Source organism: Anoplopoma fimbria, chromosome 24, assembly GCF_027596085.1.
Source record: "Anoplopoma fimbria isolate UVic2021 breed Golden Eagle Sablefish chromosome 24, Afim_UVic_2022, whole genome shotgun sequence".
Taxonomy (NCBI): domain Eukaryota; kingdom Metazoa; phylum Chordata; class Actinopteri; order Perciformes; family Anoplopomatidae; genus Anoplopoma; species Anoplopoma fimbria.
In genome coordinates this window covers 14,552,285-14,570,538 of record NC_072472.1, presented here as the reverse complement: position 1 = coordinate 14,570,538, position 18,254 = coordinate 14,552,285, and the positions used below count along the sequence as shown (strand labels likewise).

Here is an 18,254-nt window from a genome sequence, read left to right as displayed (position 1 = left end):
GGCAGTTGGGGGTTAAAGGAAATGATAGAAAATGACAGGACTTTAGTACTTTTCTTGTACAAAGAACAAGCAGGACAAAGACAGCAAGAGAATGATCGCTAGATAATTCAGGGTTCCTGAATGTACTCTGATGGTATTTTTTCAGAACAATGAACAACAGTGGAATTTTTTTTGTGAATCCATTGAATAATAATGTGATTACATAATTTGTCACTGTGATTCTGCCACGAGCAGACAGCGGTTTCTCACAGGAATGAGCATTAGCAGAGTGGAAGGAACAATGTTCCTCACAGGAGCTTGTGTTTCTAAAAAAGGGCTCATGACCGTGCTGGTAGTCAGGCTTTGAATACACATGCACACACTGAGACTCAAATCCCCCTTACCTGTAGATTTCTCGCTTACACACACATGTGTACACACACACACATACATGCAAAGTTTATTTAGGTTGTGTGTGTGTTTACTTTGCAGGGAGAAGATGCCATTCCACCATGTGCGGGCGGGCCTGCTCTATCCAGACAACTACCTGAGCAGCTCCCTGACGGAAGGCAGTGAAGCCTTCCAGCTCAACAGCATCTCCACAGAGGAGCTGGGAGGTGAGTGTGCTTACAGAGAGAGAGAGAGAGAGAGAGAGAGAGAGAGAGAGAGAGAGAGAGAGAGAGAGAGAGAGAGAGAGAGAGAGAGAGAGAGAGAGAGAGAGAGAGAGAGAGAGAGAGAGAGAGAGGGGGGTGGGGCAGCAGAGTAGAGTGTGAGGTATACTCCCAATTAATGTTTCACTACTTGAACAATGCAGTTACAGCGCCTCAATTCTCCCAGGGAACAGTTTTCCATTTAGCCATTTTGTCATAGCTTGACTAGATGCATTGGTTTCCAATTATGGTGCTTTTGAATTAAAATCAGTCACAGGACTCAGAGTGACAGAAATACGATAAATATGACTAGGCCTGAAGTGGGACACCAGTTTATTGATATTGGTTTCCACATTCAATCTTCCAATCCATTTTGCATGAAAATTGCATGAACAGTGCTCAAAAAGGTCTCTTTGGTAATAGATTGTATAAAAATAAAACTGTTATTTGTCAATTTGAGGTAAAGTTAAGCCATGTGTTGTGTCTTTAAACAACCAAATCATAGGTGAAATCCACTTTATTGAAAGCACTTACACAAGTAAGTTATTCTACAGCCAATGCAAGAGCCTTTAGGTTAGGCCTCATTAGTCCAAAGTTTACCAAAATTTCTCAATATGATGACTTAGGAAAAAAATCAAAAACCTTTTGATACAACACATGATTGAATGAAAACTAAGGTTTATTACAGCATGGGTTTTATTTTCGTAGCTCTCTGGCCAAAAAGTTGGCAGCAACAAGCATGATCGATTCAATTCTTTTGATTGGCGCACAGGCAAGTTCTAAACAAGGTTAGTCAAATTTATCATGAGGAGAGGACAAAGGGGGATAGTGAAATAACAACTCTGCAGACAAACTTCTTCTTTGATCTACAGTACTTGCCTTAGTTGTGTACACAACAGTCTTTGGTGTGCACTCACAGTTTTTCTTTGCGTTAGCAAAGATTATTAGCAGCATCATTACTTTCAGTGATACCTCCAAATATAGTGGTATCAAATCTGTGTTACCCAAGTAGTAACCAACTGCAATTTTAAGCCAAATTGTCTTAAATTGTCTCAAAGGTGTTTTTACTTCCATGCAGTCTATACAGTGTGTTCAGTGAGTGCGGTACTGACCACAGGCTAAAGAATTCTGAAGCATAGTGCATGTCATTGCATTTGAGTCCTGATTATAAGCTATCCTATGACATAACCTCACATGTGCAATTTGCAACAAAAAAAAAGACTTCTACACTGCAATGATTGAATATATTTCTTACATGGGTTGCTTTGGAGGGAAAGAAACAGCTAATCCTCACACCGAGCGCGGGCAGAGCGCATGAAAGTGCGTTTCTGACTGAGGCTGTTTGTTTGTGTTTGTTTATACATGTGGCCTATTGTAGTTTGCTCGAATGAGCATTGGTATGAAGTACTTTGTAGCATAAATCTTTTAATCCAATGTCCCTTGTGCACAACTCAACCCAGTTCACTAAAACAGTTGCTTTAGTGTGCTGAAAGCAGAGCTGGTACACTGACCGAAGTGTCTCACCATCTTTAGTGTGGTTGGTCTCTGTTGGTTTGGTTTGTCAAGGGCAGCGACAAGGTTAAGATAGTTTGGACCTGTTTAGAGCTATTATGTAAATTAAATTTGGACTCCTAGAATCCAGACATCATGATGAGGCATTATCTAAGCCCTGTCAGCCACAGATCCAACGCAACCAATTGGATTGTTTGATGTGGACAAAATATCACCACTGAGTTTTCAGATGCTTCAAGCATCTGAAAACTCCTAATCCCACTTCAGAGAGTTGCTGGAGGTTCTTCTAGGATCATCTGTTAGCGCAGATAGAAGGCTAGTTAATCACCCCTGTGTTGGATTGCCGCTATCCTTTTCTGTAGTTTTGAGGTGTTTCATCAATCACAGTGAGAACATGTACAGTCCTGGGGGGTTCAATTCGTAATACGCAGCTGCACGCAGGCAGGGCTGCATGCTGATACATACACACACACACACACACACAGGCATTTCCCTGTAATGCATCAAGGACCAGCTCATTCATACCCTATTGAAAATGTACTCTTCACTGTTGAGCTTCATACAAATACATCTCACTTTGTTTTTGGAGGCTGGACGCTCACCCGCATTCCCAATCCCTCTCACTTTATTTAGTGACAGTAGCTCTGCGCTGGAGTCTAGTTATCAGTCGTTGGGGATATCTGCAGGCTTACATGGTGGCTGCGACTGAACTTCGGCTCTCAAGCAGCTGACAAAGTAAAGACAGTCATAGGAGGCAGATCTAAAACGGACTTATTACACAAAAGAAGGAAAGGAGCAGCATGTCAGGACGAGAATATTATTCACCCACAGCCTGAAGGAGACGGACTTCATATAAAATCGCAACACAAATGCACAAATGGCGAATGCCAGCAGAAAAGACACCCTCTCCCACCGATGAAGTGTAGAGATCCACAGGAAAAATGATCACTCTTGAAAAGATGTTGAATAAAGACTTGCAGAGTCTGTCCTCTCTCTGCTGTCTTTATAAAGTCGATAAATTTGACCACCTCCGACCCAGCCTAAAGCTCCACCTCCGCTAAGGAAGTGCCAACTGATTGGCAGGTAATTAGCCGGAGATTGACCAGGGTATTTTCTAAGAAGGTCCTCAGAGGTTTGAGTAATTCTGCTGCACGAACAGATAGATGCCTCATGAGCTGTGTGCGTTTACTGACAATTTCAAGTAAGAAGGAAGCCTTTCATGTGGGAGGAGAGAATCGGAAATGCTCTTGGCAGTGCTGGTGGAGATTGTGCAGTGTGGAGGGATTGATACAGACCCCTCAGGGTTTGTAAAATACAATAAGTATATACAGATGTAAGAGAGACAAGGAAAGAGGGGGGGTGCAGGGTGGTAGAGCGGAAGATCACCATCACCTTGATTTGACGGAGAGAAAGGATGCAGCACTTCCAGTTAATGGGAAAGCCTGTTATCAGCACCAGGGAAGCACATTTCAGCACCGTCTACAGACCTGCTAAAATCTGTTAATCACTCATTTCATTTACATCACCTGATGACTCACTGCTGCAATGTGTAAGACTTTAAGCACTTACAACTTGTTGGAATAAAAAAATATATAATAAGACAATACAGTGATATGTTGTTTGTTTGTCGTGCAGAGATCCGTGAGGCATTTCGTGTTTTGGATCGAGATGGGAATGGTTTCATCTCCAAACAGGAGCTGGGTATGGCCATGCGCTCCCTGGGTTACATGCCCAGCGAAGTGGAGCTGGCCATCATCATGCAGAGACTGGACATGGATGGTAAGGCATTACATAAGGACACACATGCAGCATGTACGCATACACACACACAAACACACATAGCGAACCTTTTCATAAAAGGCTGTTAAACATAAACTGCATGTTTTTAATGTTTATTGTAGCTGTTGTGTCTATACTAAAATATGATATGTAAAAGTAAAAATATTTTCCTTCCATTGAAAGCAAGCCATATGAATATTGTGTTGAATTTTAATGTGTCGTAAATGAAAACTGTTAAAAGTTAATGCGTCTACTAATTTTTCGAGGCAAAATTAGATTGTGTTACTGTCACCATCAAAATGTTCCTGCAAAACAGTTTCTCAACTGCATAATAGCAGCAGGTGGACAATTGTCAAAAATAAATTCCCCTGAAGACAATAAAGAGAGAACCTGTCTGCTGCTGCTCCTTAAACTCCAGCTGTGCTTCTAAATCCACAGAGGATTGCAATTACTCCGAAGCAGTCCCTGAATCACAAACAAGCTAGTCAATCTTTCAACTGGTTCTTATCTGCCTGCTCTTGATTCCACAGCTTGTGGTAAATATCAAAGGTCAAAGCTAAAAGCTTTTTTGCCATTTGTTCTGAGAGGAGACAGTATCTCTTTTAATCATCCACCTCTGACTTCTATCATCTCCATGACGGCTCTAATAAAGCACTGAAAGTGATCGCAGCCCAATTAGTTCAACAATGTAAATTATTATCAGGTCTCAGACAACCTGCACAGTCCTTCAGATGATTAATTTTACGTCATTAAATCCCTGCTTCAGCAATCTTAATCCACTGATCTCTTGCATTATATTCTTATCCTTACCTTAGGTTTATGGCAAAGTAGTCATAAACGTACCAGATTCTATTATGCTAATTTAAAGCTGCATTTCTGAGAAACAGGAGTTGTCAGGTCTCAGAACAGAGAACTGATGCTCTTTGTAATAATAATATACTGTATTACAAGGTAATGCTTAAATTTACAATTTTAATTTCTACAATTTCCTAGTAATTTTTTGAGTCATTTCCAAGACATTTCATACAAATAACTGTGTAATTTACCACTTATTGTCAGGGAAAAAAGGAATTTTATTATTGAAAACTTGATTCTCCTTTAATGTTGAATTGCATGCTTGCCTGTGGACAAATTCCACATTTTTGTCTGTTCAGCTGGCATGCTTTACGATAATTAAAAGACTCCCTAGGTTACTTCAACAGTTAATTATGATTGATTGGATGTGTACTGATTGAATATTGTCTCTGTTTTCCCTGTAATCAGCACCAAATTACATGGTTCAGTCAAGGGAAGTTCTTGGAAATTATTCAGAAATTACAGACCCATAAAATAAAGTGGTATCTTACTACCAACACTAACACAGCAGCACTGAGATGTGTACAGGGTGCAGCTAATGCTTCTGATAAACTGCTTCTTGCAAACAATAAATAGAACATTAGATAACACTGTAAAAGGCTGGTAATATCAATATCTGCGATATATAGTATATAAAGTTGTTTATGCAGTCATAAGACATGCTGTTGTGGGGATGTTCACAGAGTTTTAATTCCACGGGACGCTGGCTGGTGATTGTTATCTCAAAATAACATGCAGCAGTAGAATACATAATGCAAACACAAGTTGTGTCCCTAGAATTTAAAAATGCAAAATGTTTCCTGAATTGTAACTTCAACAGAAAAAACGATCTATAAGCGCTATCTACAATCGCTCGCATACGAAACACACACGCAGGCCCGACTTTGCATAGGATCACACACCTTATTTGAAAGGTGAATTAGTGCTGATGATGCATGGGTGTTTGTCATGGATGAGGGAACATCCATCTGTTGATCTAGCTCAAGGCGCTTTCCATTGTTTCGGCAAGCACATAAAACTTCAGCATAAAATGCTCTTGTCTGCCTACCTTCCTGTCTGTGTTCCTGATTTTCTATTGTCCCGGTATGTCTCTCTGCCTGTCTCTCTCTCTCTCTCTCTCTCTCTCTCTGTGTGTGTGTGTGTGTGTGTGTGTGTGTGTGTGTGTGTGTGTGTGTGTGTGTGTGTGTGTGTGTGTGTGTGTGTGTGTGTGTGTGTGTGTGTGTGTGTGTGTGTGTGTGTGTGTGTGTGTGTGTGTGTGTGTGTGTCCTCAGGGGATGGCCAGGTGGACTTTGAGGAGTTCATGACGATACTTGGGCCCAAACTGCTGTCATCTGACAACAGAGAAGGATTCCTGGGCAACACTATCGACAACATCTTTTGGCAGGTGAAAGACAAAACCTCCTCCTCCTCCTCCAAACGCTAGAGTTTTTCATCACTTTCAATCCCCATTACTTATGAGTTATATCCTTTACTTATCCTCTTACTAACTCTGCCTCACTTCTCACTGTGTATTTCAGCAGTCAGGTCAAGTCTTACATCCTTAAGCGCAAACCCTAGTTTCTGCAGGGGCTTTCCAAAGGCACAAACCAACTTAAAAGCAAAATACACACACACACACACACACACACACACACACACACACACACACACACACACACACACACACACACACACACACACACACACACACACACACACACACACACACACATACACAAATACTCTCAGGCCCCCCACATCGTTCTTCTGTTATCTGACAAAAACAGATACTTTTTTCTTTCGAATCAGGGCCTTGGAGGAAAGGATACCTGCTGAGAATTAAGTGTGTTTCTTTTTGTGAGTATGTATGTATGTTTTGGGATTTGGGTGTGGGTTTATAATCCACAGTGTTGCAGAGGGTATTTCCATAAAAAAGATTTCAGGGATGTGCCCCAGTATGAGGAAAGTCTGAGCTTGTGTGCTTTCAAGTGTCCAAACTGGGCTCAGTGGTGATTAAGGTTGTAGCTCATCTACATGCTTTTGAACGTGCTTGCTCTGTTTTTGGAAAAAAAATTCCTGAAAGAAAAATGTGCTGCTCTCAAAGTGCTTTTTTTGCCTCTTAGGTAAGACATGCGACAATAATGAAAAGTGCAGGGTTTTGAGTGTGTGTATGTGTGTGTGTTTGTGTGTGTAGGGAAGGGGGTTGAGTGTGACGACGGCTGGTTGGGCAGACAACTCTCAGGAGGCAGTCCTCTGCTTTCCTTGAGTCAAATGAGAGGAGAAACATTTAGAGGGTGACTCACTGAAATGAGGAGGTGTGTGTGTTTTCAGGTTACAAACACATACTGGGCCGCATTTACATAGAGTTTTAATTTAATCTAGGCTTTTTATTGTGCGATCACTTCAGAAAAACAAAAAAACCAACTATCTTCCTCACGTCGGAAACTTAAGATTCCTTCCTGAATCGTGTGAAATGGAACACCTTTTATAAAAGGGACACAACACATCTGAAGGAGGGATGGAGCAAGACAGACTTCAGTGTGCCAGCCAGCAAGGCTGAAAGAGAATTGAAAATAGAGAGGCAAGCTGGACAATATGTGAGGATTGGGAGGGTGGTGCTGGTGGTGCGGGGCGCCCCACATAAAGATACAGGAATATAAAGCAAAATCACAAAGGAGGAGAGCGGGAAAGAATGAAAGAAGAGGTACGAGAGCCTGCGATTCATGAAGGTCGCAGACAGTGTTCGTCTCAGGGTTGATTTAAAATATTCACCTCCCACAAAGAGAGAGAGAGACTAAAAGAAAACAGGAAGAAGCGGAAGGAAAAATGAGAGGCAGAAGAGGAGAGAGAGAGGGAGAACTGAAAGCAGAGCGAAATAATATAGGAAGAGAGAGGAGGAGGGGATGAAACGGTGGGAGGAAGTGTGTCTCTGGGGACAGTGAGAGCAGCGTTTTGTGTGTGTATTTTGTGTGTGTGTGTTTATATTGCACAGACCTCAGAGGGAGACAGGAAGAGAGGGAGAGTCATTGTATTAAAAAGAGTAAGATGGAAGAGAAGGAGGCACATCATGGTGGGCTATAATGACTCAGTTCACAATGTTCAGATAATATCCTTGCACTGTGAGAAGTATAATGATTGACTTCTGCGTAGAGACTGGCGTTGGTAGTTTTGGAGCGTAATTTCATTTTGTGTGCATTTGTGTGTATGTGTGGAATACATTTTGTGTGTCCGGTTGATTGTATCCTGCTTGCTTGATTTAGTGAACAGGGGAAATATCTAAACAATATTTCTGTTTTTCTGTATTATGGTCTGAGTAAAAGCTGTTGGGGAGATTTAGATATCTGCTTTGAAAAAACTAATTTCTGCTGACAGTAAATGAAAAAGGAAGCATCCTTCCTCCAAAATGAAGCTTTAGTGCCTAAAGATGGAAAACAACAAGTATCCTCTGAGCCAATATCTTACTGGGGGCTAGCATTAGGGTTTTGCTGACCTTTAGAAGTATAATTTCTCACCTTTGCTAAAGTTATACAAAGATCTAGCTACTCCAGGATCATTTGACATTACTGGTGTAGTTATCGGTGCAATGTTATGTGTGGTCAGTCACAGACGTGAAATAAGCTTAAATATTTCAACCAGAGAGGGCAGTGAAACACTAAACTGTGCTGTAGTGTTTGATTGGCTATACGCTTAATATTATGCAACTAAAACTACTTGTTTAAAGGAGTAGTTCAACATTTTGGGTTATTCACTTGATATAAGCAAGATTTATACAATTCTCAAATCTGTACATTCAATATAAAGCTACTACAACCAGCCAGTTAACTTACCTCCAAAGCTCACTAATAACCATGTCATATATTGTTTTTTGATTTGTTGAAAAAACGAATTGTAAAAGTTGCGGGTTTACTGGGTGTATTATGTGCAGTACAATTTTTTTGTGTAGGTGCAGTGACTACTTGGAGTTTCCAACTCACAGTGGTGTCAAAAAACTGAATTCGCTTAAAGTGCTTGTTTTTGCCACTGACAGACTCAGATTCTTATTTTTAGTGTCTGACAACATTATGAAAAGGACGAAAAGAGAAATTAAACTATTTTCTTTAACTTTCATTTGATCCCGTCTGTATGTTATTGTGTCTCTTGCATGGAGAATTCTAATTCTGAAATCTAGCATCGCATCCACATTGTCGAAAATCAGCTGAATATTGAGCAGTGAAAACGTTTTAGATAACACTAACTCCGCTTTCGGCAAAAACTCTGACAACACAAAACTCCTCCTTCCAGCTCTTACTTATGTTTCCACCATTGTGTTCAGGCAACAAGGCACATGATAAAATATCATAAAGAATTATTTTTATTTATTTCTCTGTAGGGTCCTTACTTAAATGTTGTCAGAAACTTATAATAACAGTCTGAGCCTGTAAGCGGCAAAAACAAGCACTTTGAGTTGACGTTAATTGACGATGAGGAGTTGCCCCAAGAGTTTACATTGCAGTCTGTTTAGCAGCTGCTGGTTGCAGCATTTTCCCTCAATACTGGACCAATTAAAAAAATTCCTGTCCCCAGTAGTCACTTTGACACAAAAACGTGGGCAAATAGGATCCATGTTGAAAAACAACAAAGTTGCTCTTAAATATTGAACAGAAAGACAGGAGAGGGGTATTGATCATCTCATCAAACAAAGCAAATTTGACATTTCCCAAAATGTCAAATTACTCCTTTAATGTTAGGGAAATATTGTGGTCATGTATTGACTGATGGTAGTAGATGGGAAGCCAGTCTTGTACTCTGGGTGTCAAAGCTACATACTTTGTAGGGCCAACAATTCACCTGGACCTTCTCCCGGAGATATCTCCAGTAAACTACACACCATCACTCTAATTTCACATCTGTGAATAAGACAGAACAGCCATTATTTGTGCGACTGAAAGAGGTTGCTCGTCAGAAAAAGGTGAACTAACATAAGTCAGTTTAAAGGAGCTGATTTTAACATTGTGAACATGAATATAGCAGCAAATAACTATTTGCTATGTAAAGATATAGTTCAGTAAGGTCAACCTGAGCAGAGAATGAAGATGCTCTCTCTCTCTGTGTGTCTCCAGTTTCTCTTTGGTTTGTTAACGCACCTGGACAGGCTGTACATGCTTTTATTGTATGTTAGTGCATGTGAGCGGGCCCCACAGGTTAGCTCAAGGCTCTGCGCTACTTTCATACAGCAGTTACAGCTGATAGCGCCTCCCCTGGTTGGACATTATTAGCTGGTTGTTTGCACTGTTAGCGCAGTTAGCACTTTAAGCTACCATCTGCAGGCTCACCATCGATATGTTGAGAGCTGTTCAGAAGAAATCGAAATGCGCCCAATCTCGGTGCTTGCACCTTCAAGCACTGCACAAACCTAGGATGTAATTTATTATGGGTGAGGACAGTCTCTCCAAGCAGACAATTATGTCTCTTTATCTCCACAGTGTGAAAATAGAATGGCAGACTCTTAAAAACTTGTGAACATCCAGTCTGCACTCATTTGTGTCAAAAGTCACGTTACAAATGTTAAACAGGCCCTTATTATGCTATTTTCCGGGTGCATATTTTTATTTCAAGTTACAGTTACAACATTTTTACATGCGTTAATGCTCATAATCTGCCTTGTTTTTCTCATCCTGGCTTGGCAAAGTCTGCCCTGATTGGTCAGCTAGCCTGCTCTATTGTGATTGGTCAACGTTTTGCATGCGTAGGAAATGTCCCGCCCCTTACAAACACAATTCAGCCCCGTCTTCCAGAGCGGTTCAAAACACTGTTGAGCTACGTTTAGGTTGTACTGTTCTGGCAAAGTGTTAAAAATGAAATGTAGCCACTTTTTCTTCATTCCATCTGCCTTCGGAAGTCTAAACAAAGGACATTTCCCCTCGCAGAGCAGAGCACAGCGTCTTCTCCGGAGCTTCAGCTCCGTTTCTCTCTTTTGTTGTTTGAGGGCCAAACTAGCTGGAAGGAGTTTTACGTCACTTCCGTAACAATTGGACCTCAAAATGTTACAGAAGTGAAGGAGAGAATTCAATCGAGCAGGCAGCTCAGGAGCAGTGATTCTGAGGGGGAGGGTAACTCCTTTTAGGCGTGGACTTCAGGTTTTACACTCTACGGACCTTTTACATGTACAAAAATATATATAACACATTAAAGAGGGAAAAAGTGGAAAAGCATAATAGGGCCACTCTAAGTTAAAGTTGTATCAAGTTAGATTTATTTTTCTAACATTAACCTATCATTTCTTTTTTGGTCGACCACCTGTCAGTATAAAAACAAAGACTGAAAAGATGGATGGAGGAAGCGGAAAGAAATAACCCACCAGTGACAGGCTTATCACTGCCGTCTTCATCTGTTGAGACAGTCTGCAGTGTTCATACTGATGACTGGTGATGCCAAATGTAGAGTGAAAAACATTATATAATAAATGCCATTTGGTGGACGGTTCAATCAAAGTGCAGTACTGTGAGTGCAATTACTTTAACACTGGTGTCTCAACAGTGACTGGGATAGGGCCTCTTCGGTTTAAGTGCCTCGAATGTGGAATATTAAGCATTTCATCATATTGAACATATTGAGTCTCTGCTTTCTTTGGTAAAAATAACTTATCTCACCTGCAATTGTATACTAAGATCGGCCCCCTACAATGGTTTGTATTTGTGTACATACAGTTTAGCACATGTGCACATCTTTGTCTTTATATTTTCCTTTTGGCTAAAGCACTTTAGTCCAAAGTGAGACAGAAACTTTACTTGGCCTTAAAGATGCCACCTAACCCTGACGGCACTGCTGCGAGACATAAAATAAGACAAAAGGAGTACAGAACAAAAGAAACAAAGCTGGCAGGTTGCCACTCTAGGTTTGGAGAAGGGTCAGAAGACAAAGCAGGTGAACGACTGGCGAAACAAGCTTGTTCTGTACGCGGGCAGGCAGGATTAGACGGGAGGGACGGAGTGTAAGCACCTGTTCTTCTGATTGATGTGTCCTGGCTCCTTCAGCATGTCACCAGTCACTGCTCACCAAGGGCGAAATACCCATTCATTTTTGGCAGCATTTCATTATAATCTAGTTATGTTATTATATTGTTTAAAGTTTACTTGATGTTATACTCACTTTTAATTGTCGCTTCACTATAACCTGACTGTTTTATTTAATCCCAATACTTAATTCATGTATCTGATTATTTGGCGTACTGAGCGGTTAAAACCTGCCTCCTCTTCTCGTAAAGCTTTAAGAAGACAAACAGAAGGCATGAAAATAAAAACAGTGGTTAGTGGTTGGCCATTAGATTGGAGGTGATAAGACTGTGGTATGTTTGTTAACCCCCACAGCACCACCGAGAGAGTGGTCATGGTCAACTTTCGATTGTACCCGACACAGCTAGGACCCACAGTGAGGTAACAGCCTAGGGAAGACATTCTGAGGTAGTTGAAAAATAATAAATTCAGAGTAATCAAGACTGGTGGTGAGTCTCTGTCCATCGGGAAAAGTAGCTTCTGTTGTGTGGTATAAATAGCCTCAGAGACCAAGGCGACGACTTGCAGAGAGTGCTCTCGAGGTAAACACTTTTTGAGTTTTTGTCTTAAAAATTCAAATATCCACCACTGTTTCTAAAAGAAAAGAACAGAGTAGAAGTTAATGGAGAGCTTTTTATGCTACTGCAGTGTTTGTACATGTTGCATGTGTGCATCTTTGTGTTTATATTTTTCTTTTGGTGAACGCACTTTAGTCCAAAGTGAGACAGAAACTTTACTTGACCTTAAAGATGCCACCTAACCCTGACAGCACTGCTGCGAGACATAAAATAAGACAAAAGGAGTACAGAATAAAAGAAACAAAGCTGGCAGGTTGCCACTCCAGGTGACTTTTTGGAGAAGGGTCAGAAGACAAAGCAGGTGGACGACTGGCGAAACAAGCTTGTTCTGTACGAGGGCAGGCAGGATTAGACGGGATGGACGGAGTGTAAGCACCTGTTCTTCTGATTGATGTGTCCTGGCTCCTTCAGTATGTCACCAGTCACTGCTCACCAAGGGCGAGCAGTTTCCTTTTAGTGAGGAAAATAGACCAAAGAGCATCCTCAGGACACAAGCTAGTGATATGGCGGTTGGCTGCTGGCCAAAAACTTTTTGAGAACTTTTGTCTCTCTGTGGACTTGGATGTCCTTCAGAGACCAGAAATCACTCTGTTGGTTGTAACAGGTGGCGGCTCCACTGTGACTTTACCCCCTCAGACAAACAGACAGACAGGAACATTACACATACTCCGTGCTCCTGCTCTGAGCTGTCATGTTGTCTGTCCTACGGCTGCAGTCCAAAGAGTTGTTTCTCCTTTTCCCAGCATCCATTCAATGCATGAACAGCTTTGGCAAGAAGGAGAGCAGATCAGGCAGCTCAGGCCCTCCAACTGTGGCTGCCGCTCCTGTTTCTCTGCCCTGCAGGGCCTCACAAGGTTGCATGAGTCGGAGCAGTTAAACATCCAATTAGTATTTTTGTTTGACTGTATAAATACAAAGTATAATTACATATGCAATAGAAGAACTTGAACACATATAAAAAAAACATTATCATGCCATTATCATTATCATCATTGCCATTTTAAAGATTAATCTGAGATTAAGATGTTGTCTAGTGTTAGTCCAAGGACAACAGCATGCAAAATCCATACAAAAAACAGAATCAGTATCCCGAGTTTAATGTTTAAATGTTTTCCCTCTTCTCCTGCTGGCTTCGACAAGAGTTTGATTGACATGTAGTTTATCCAATCACCTGACAAGTATTTTTTTAAGTGCCCGCCCTTTTCCACAAACTTTCTAATGATGGCCTCTCAGATGGTTCTATTTCAACGGATAAATATGTGAGTGGTATCATTCTTTTCATCTAACTCTCAGCAAGAGCATGTTTCCCAAAATGTCGAACCAATTCTTTGAACTAAACCCCAGATCCAACCAGGCATTCGAGGTCAAGTTTAAGTAATTGATGGTCACACATTTGGGTCAATGGCAATATTTAGGTTCGATACCCAGTCCTATAGTGGTACAATTTCTAGCCTCTCTTCAGCTGTTTTTCCTTTGGTAAACAAAATCTGCTGTTTTACCCAAGGTGATTGAGCATGAAAGATGCTTTTTTAAGGGTTTCAGCGAGCACAACAATACTGCTCCCTCGTTGAAATGAACATTTCATCACCATCACAACTCTTTTATGTCTCTACCAAAATTTGTCTGTCAGTTCTGTTTCCTCTATCTGTGTCTCTCACTACTTCCTTCGTCTCATTTTCTCTGACCTCACCATACTTTCCTATTTTCATCTCACAGTACGTATCTCTCTCTTTCTCTAGAGATTTATACCCCCTATTTTCTTCCTCTTTGCTTCGCCTGCCTCAGTATGTCCATCTGTTGTGATAAACCAAGCGACTGATTGTATTTGAGGCTGTCAGTGAGGTAAATAATCTTGACATAGATGCTAGTGGGTTTGTGGATGGTGTGTACAAGTGTGTCTATGGGTTGTAGAGGGTATCAGCTGGGGGGGACATTAAGGACGTGATGTTTTGGGAGGGCAGACAGGGAATAGGACAGAGGCTAAGATTCAGAACCTCAAGTGAACACACATGAACACACAACTGAGAATACAAGCACCTAATGGGACGTAAATATGCCTGTATTTCCTTTGCCTCTGATACATCAATTAAACCAATTGTGCTTGCATACATTTATTCTCCTTTTATCAATGCACACATACACACGCAGGTTTGCATACTGATTAGGCAACATGCTGCCGTTACATTACAAATGACACCTTTCCAACTTTTCAGACTGTGTTAATTACACATTCAGGCAAGAAAACGCAAACTCATCCATGCCATAAATTTGTGCAGCTTATACATTTCACACCTTATTCTTATCTTCTATATTTATTTGCCCTCATAAAGCCAATTTGTGGATGACAGTGTCTCTGCATTGATCGCATTGTGCCCCTGCAGTTTGACATGCAGCAGCTGTCTCTGGATGAGCTGAAGCAGGTGCTGTTCCACGCCTTCCGGGACCACCTGACAATGAAGGACATAGAGAACATCATCATCACCGAGGAGGAGAGCCTCAATGAAACCTCAGGGAACTGCCCTGAGTATGAGGGAGGTGAGGAAGGTGTTCTTGTGGAAACTTTTCTTTTATAATTAAATGTACTTCTATAAAGGTATATACTTGTACACTGAGCTTATTGAACGTATCCATGACCGAAACATTCTCCTGATATTAATATAAATAAATAACTATATGCTTAATCAAACTGTTTAAGGGATCGTTTGACATTTTGGGAAATACACACATTTGTCTTTTTGCTGAGAGTTAGATAAGAAGATTGATACCACTCTCCTATCCGTCTGCTAAGTATGGAGCTAAAGGCAAGAAGCAATTTGCGTAGTTTAGCATAGGTTAAAAAGGGTTAAACTAGTCTGTTTTCAGCCCTCTGAAATTCTACCCACATCTCTAATTTGTTCAGCATTTCATATAGTCTGGTCTGGTATGTTCATTGTGGCTGTTTATGAGAGACAGTCAACCAAATGGCTTAGACATGAGGAGCTTTAGCAGCAACTACAAATTACGTCCATGAGGCAGATATGTCACTACTTATTGGTAATAGCAAAATTAAACAAAATACCCTCCCTACTACACATCGGCCAAAATGGCTAGTCACAGCTAGTCTGGCTCTGCAAAGTTCAAACATACAACTACAAGCACCTCCAAAGCCCACAAGTTAACATGTTATCTCTTGTTTGATCAAACAGGAAGCAAACAGAATTGTGATTACCACAAGTTGTGACTACCTATTGGTGACCAGTTGGGGGATACAACAGAGGCAGAGTGAAATAGATAAGAAAAATATTGTGGAGTGTGATGCGAAGAAGAAAGGTTAAGAAAAGTGCGATCACACAGCAACAATAGAAACTTGCTCTGAAGTTTTAGTTTTGTAAGAATGAAGTGGAAAAAACTAAGTGTTGTACACTTTCAACACTTTTTAACTAACAAACTTTTAAATTACTTTCTAAAACATGCTTCGAAAAATTTGAGGTTAAATTTGTCGTTTTTAATCTGCTGCTCTACCAACATCAATATCCTTCACAGAGGGTTTCATCTGTAACGGGGTGATTCTGAAAGCAAGGTCAAGAATGCTGAGGCATACTGAAAAAAAATGTAATCTTTAAATGAGAAAATATATTAGTCTCAAGGTAATGCATTTATTTTGTTGAGTTTTGAAGCAAGTGTTTGAGAGCCAAAGGGTACCACAAAAGGCATTTTTCCTTAATCGTAAGACCAAGTTATGTTGCTTTAAGGAGAGGAGGGGCAAAAAACCAAATTTGACCCTGTGTCAGCTATGGTGCAGAGCATGAAATTGTCTTTCTGCTATGAAACATCCCCAAGTCAAACTAACACAAAAGTAAAGACGGATCAAACACGCTAGAAAACTGGGAAAGTCTTAATGAATCCATTGGGTACTGGCCTACAGTCTCAGGGGAAACTAAAAAGAGACAGCTGGGAGGAAATGGAGAAACTTAGCAGAGAAGGGGACAGTGAAGGAGGAGATAAGAGGCTAAAGAAGGGATCAGGGAACTGCTGGCTTCGCACTCTTTCACAAAGTTTATGGTGTTGAGGGAAGGAGTTAGTGAGAGGAAACCGTATAAAGGCGTGGAAAGAGGAGAACTAAGAAGGGGGGAGAGTAAAGAAGAGATGAAGAGGTAAAGAGCCTCTCTTGTGAAGAACAGTTGAATTACTCCTCACATTTAACCCTCTTCCCACATCCTCTCCCTCCCTCTTTCATGCGTGCTTCCTTTTCCATCTTCTTCCTGTCCGTCGGGACGTCAACGCCTTTCACAGTCCCTCTTAGATCCACGACTCAGAGCATTGAGTTGATTTATTGATGCAGTGTGTGATTCTAACACACTGAGACATGGAAGCTGACAGAGAGGAAACTTTTGGTTCTTGCTCCTGCTGCAAGGCCTGTTGGAGGACACATCTTCCTCTGGTCCTATTCCTTTTTCTATCTCCTTAGATTACGTCTTTGGGGGAGAAACTTTCTTTTAGCCTCCACAGATAGGTATCAGAACAGAAAAGTTCCACGCCACTCCGCTCGTCTTTGTTCTGCTGCCTTATAGAAAGTATTAGAACAAGTTTGTGACCGTCATGTATTCTTCATTTTTACATTGGAGATATTTCCACTTATGATTTAGGTCACAGATAAGCTGCAAAACATTGGAACTAGAAATGTTAGCTGCTATTTCATCTGTACAGTATTTGTTTGGGAGGTGCATCTTGAGAAACAGGTTAAAATATATTCACCATATCTCAAATGTCCATTTACCAGCTTTTTCAAAAGCTTTTGACTATATGTATGAAGGAGTCATCATGTTAGCTTCGGTAATGTGATATCAGGTGTTCTTACTGTGTGTGGGAGGGGATCATGACCCCTAGTACTGTTAAAGGATACTCATTGATGTGCAATGTATCTGGCTCTATCCAAAGAATCAGCACCTTTAAAGTACACAACTTGATATGTTATTACTTGTCTATTTAATCCATACAATAACTAAAAACTACTATGTACAGCGGGTTATGTGCTGGACTATTTCTAGTGACTTCCTGGAGGGAGTCTTTGTTGTTTTTTGTACAAAAATGTAATGGGTAAAATGTAACATGTTACTAATTGAGCATTTGTGCTGGTAAGCAGATTTATTTTCATCTTTGGACAGAGCCAGGCTAGCTCTTTCCCTTTGCGCCCAGTCTTTATGCTAAGCTACGCTAACCATCTCCAGGCTCTAGCTCCAGATGGTATCACCCTTGCTCTCTAACTTCCAGCCAGAAAGCAAAAAATGTATGACCTTTAAAGTTGAATTTTATATTTCTTTACATTCATATATATCATTACATTGCAGTCAATAAACTAATCAATTGATTAACTAATCACCATCACATGAGAGGCATAAACTGGGGATAATAAATTACACCGTATTCCTGTCTCTTACTTCTTTTCTCTTTTCTTTCACCCCCCTCAGTCCATCCTAAGAAGAAGAATCGACAGACGTGTGTCAGGAAAAGCCTGATATGCGCCTTCGCTATGGCTTTCATCATCAGTGTCATGCTCATCGCAGCCAATCAGATGCTGCGGAACGGCATGGAGTAACCAATTGCACTGTGAGCATGGGGAGTGGACAGAACAGCCATGACCTCACATCTTGTCTTTGCAGCCAAAGCAGGACCAGCCACAACCCGAGCACTTCTCTAAACAATCAGTTGAGTGTTTTTAAGTTTAATTTGAACTTACGTTGTAGAAGCAGACAACGTGAGTGAAATGAAGAGAGAGATATTTGTTGTGCATTGAAGATGTCAGCACCTAGATTTACTGGACTTACTGCTCACAAGGAGCCAGAACTGCAAAATAATTATGTTTTTATATAAACCGTAAGAATAAATTGAGGGTATTATTTTGCTGTTTTCAA

General features: G+C 40.8%; 1 protein-coding gene across 1 annotated transcript; it reads left to right on the top strand.

The window, feature by feature from the left end:
* The first annotated feature begins 478 nt into the window (after positions 1-478).
* Positions 479-17,938, top strand: caln2 (calneuron 2). Its single transcript, XM_054626502.1, has 5 exons — positions 479-596; positions 3,777-3,920; positions 6,047-6,159; positions 14,745-14,898; positions 17,811-17,938. Exons 1-5 carry the CDS (start codon positions 479-481, stop codon positions 17,936-17,938), a joined length of 657 nt encoding a protein of 218 aa, XP_054482477.1.
* Positions 17,939-18,254: the final 316 nt, after the last annotated feature.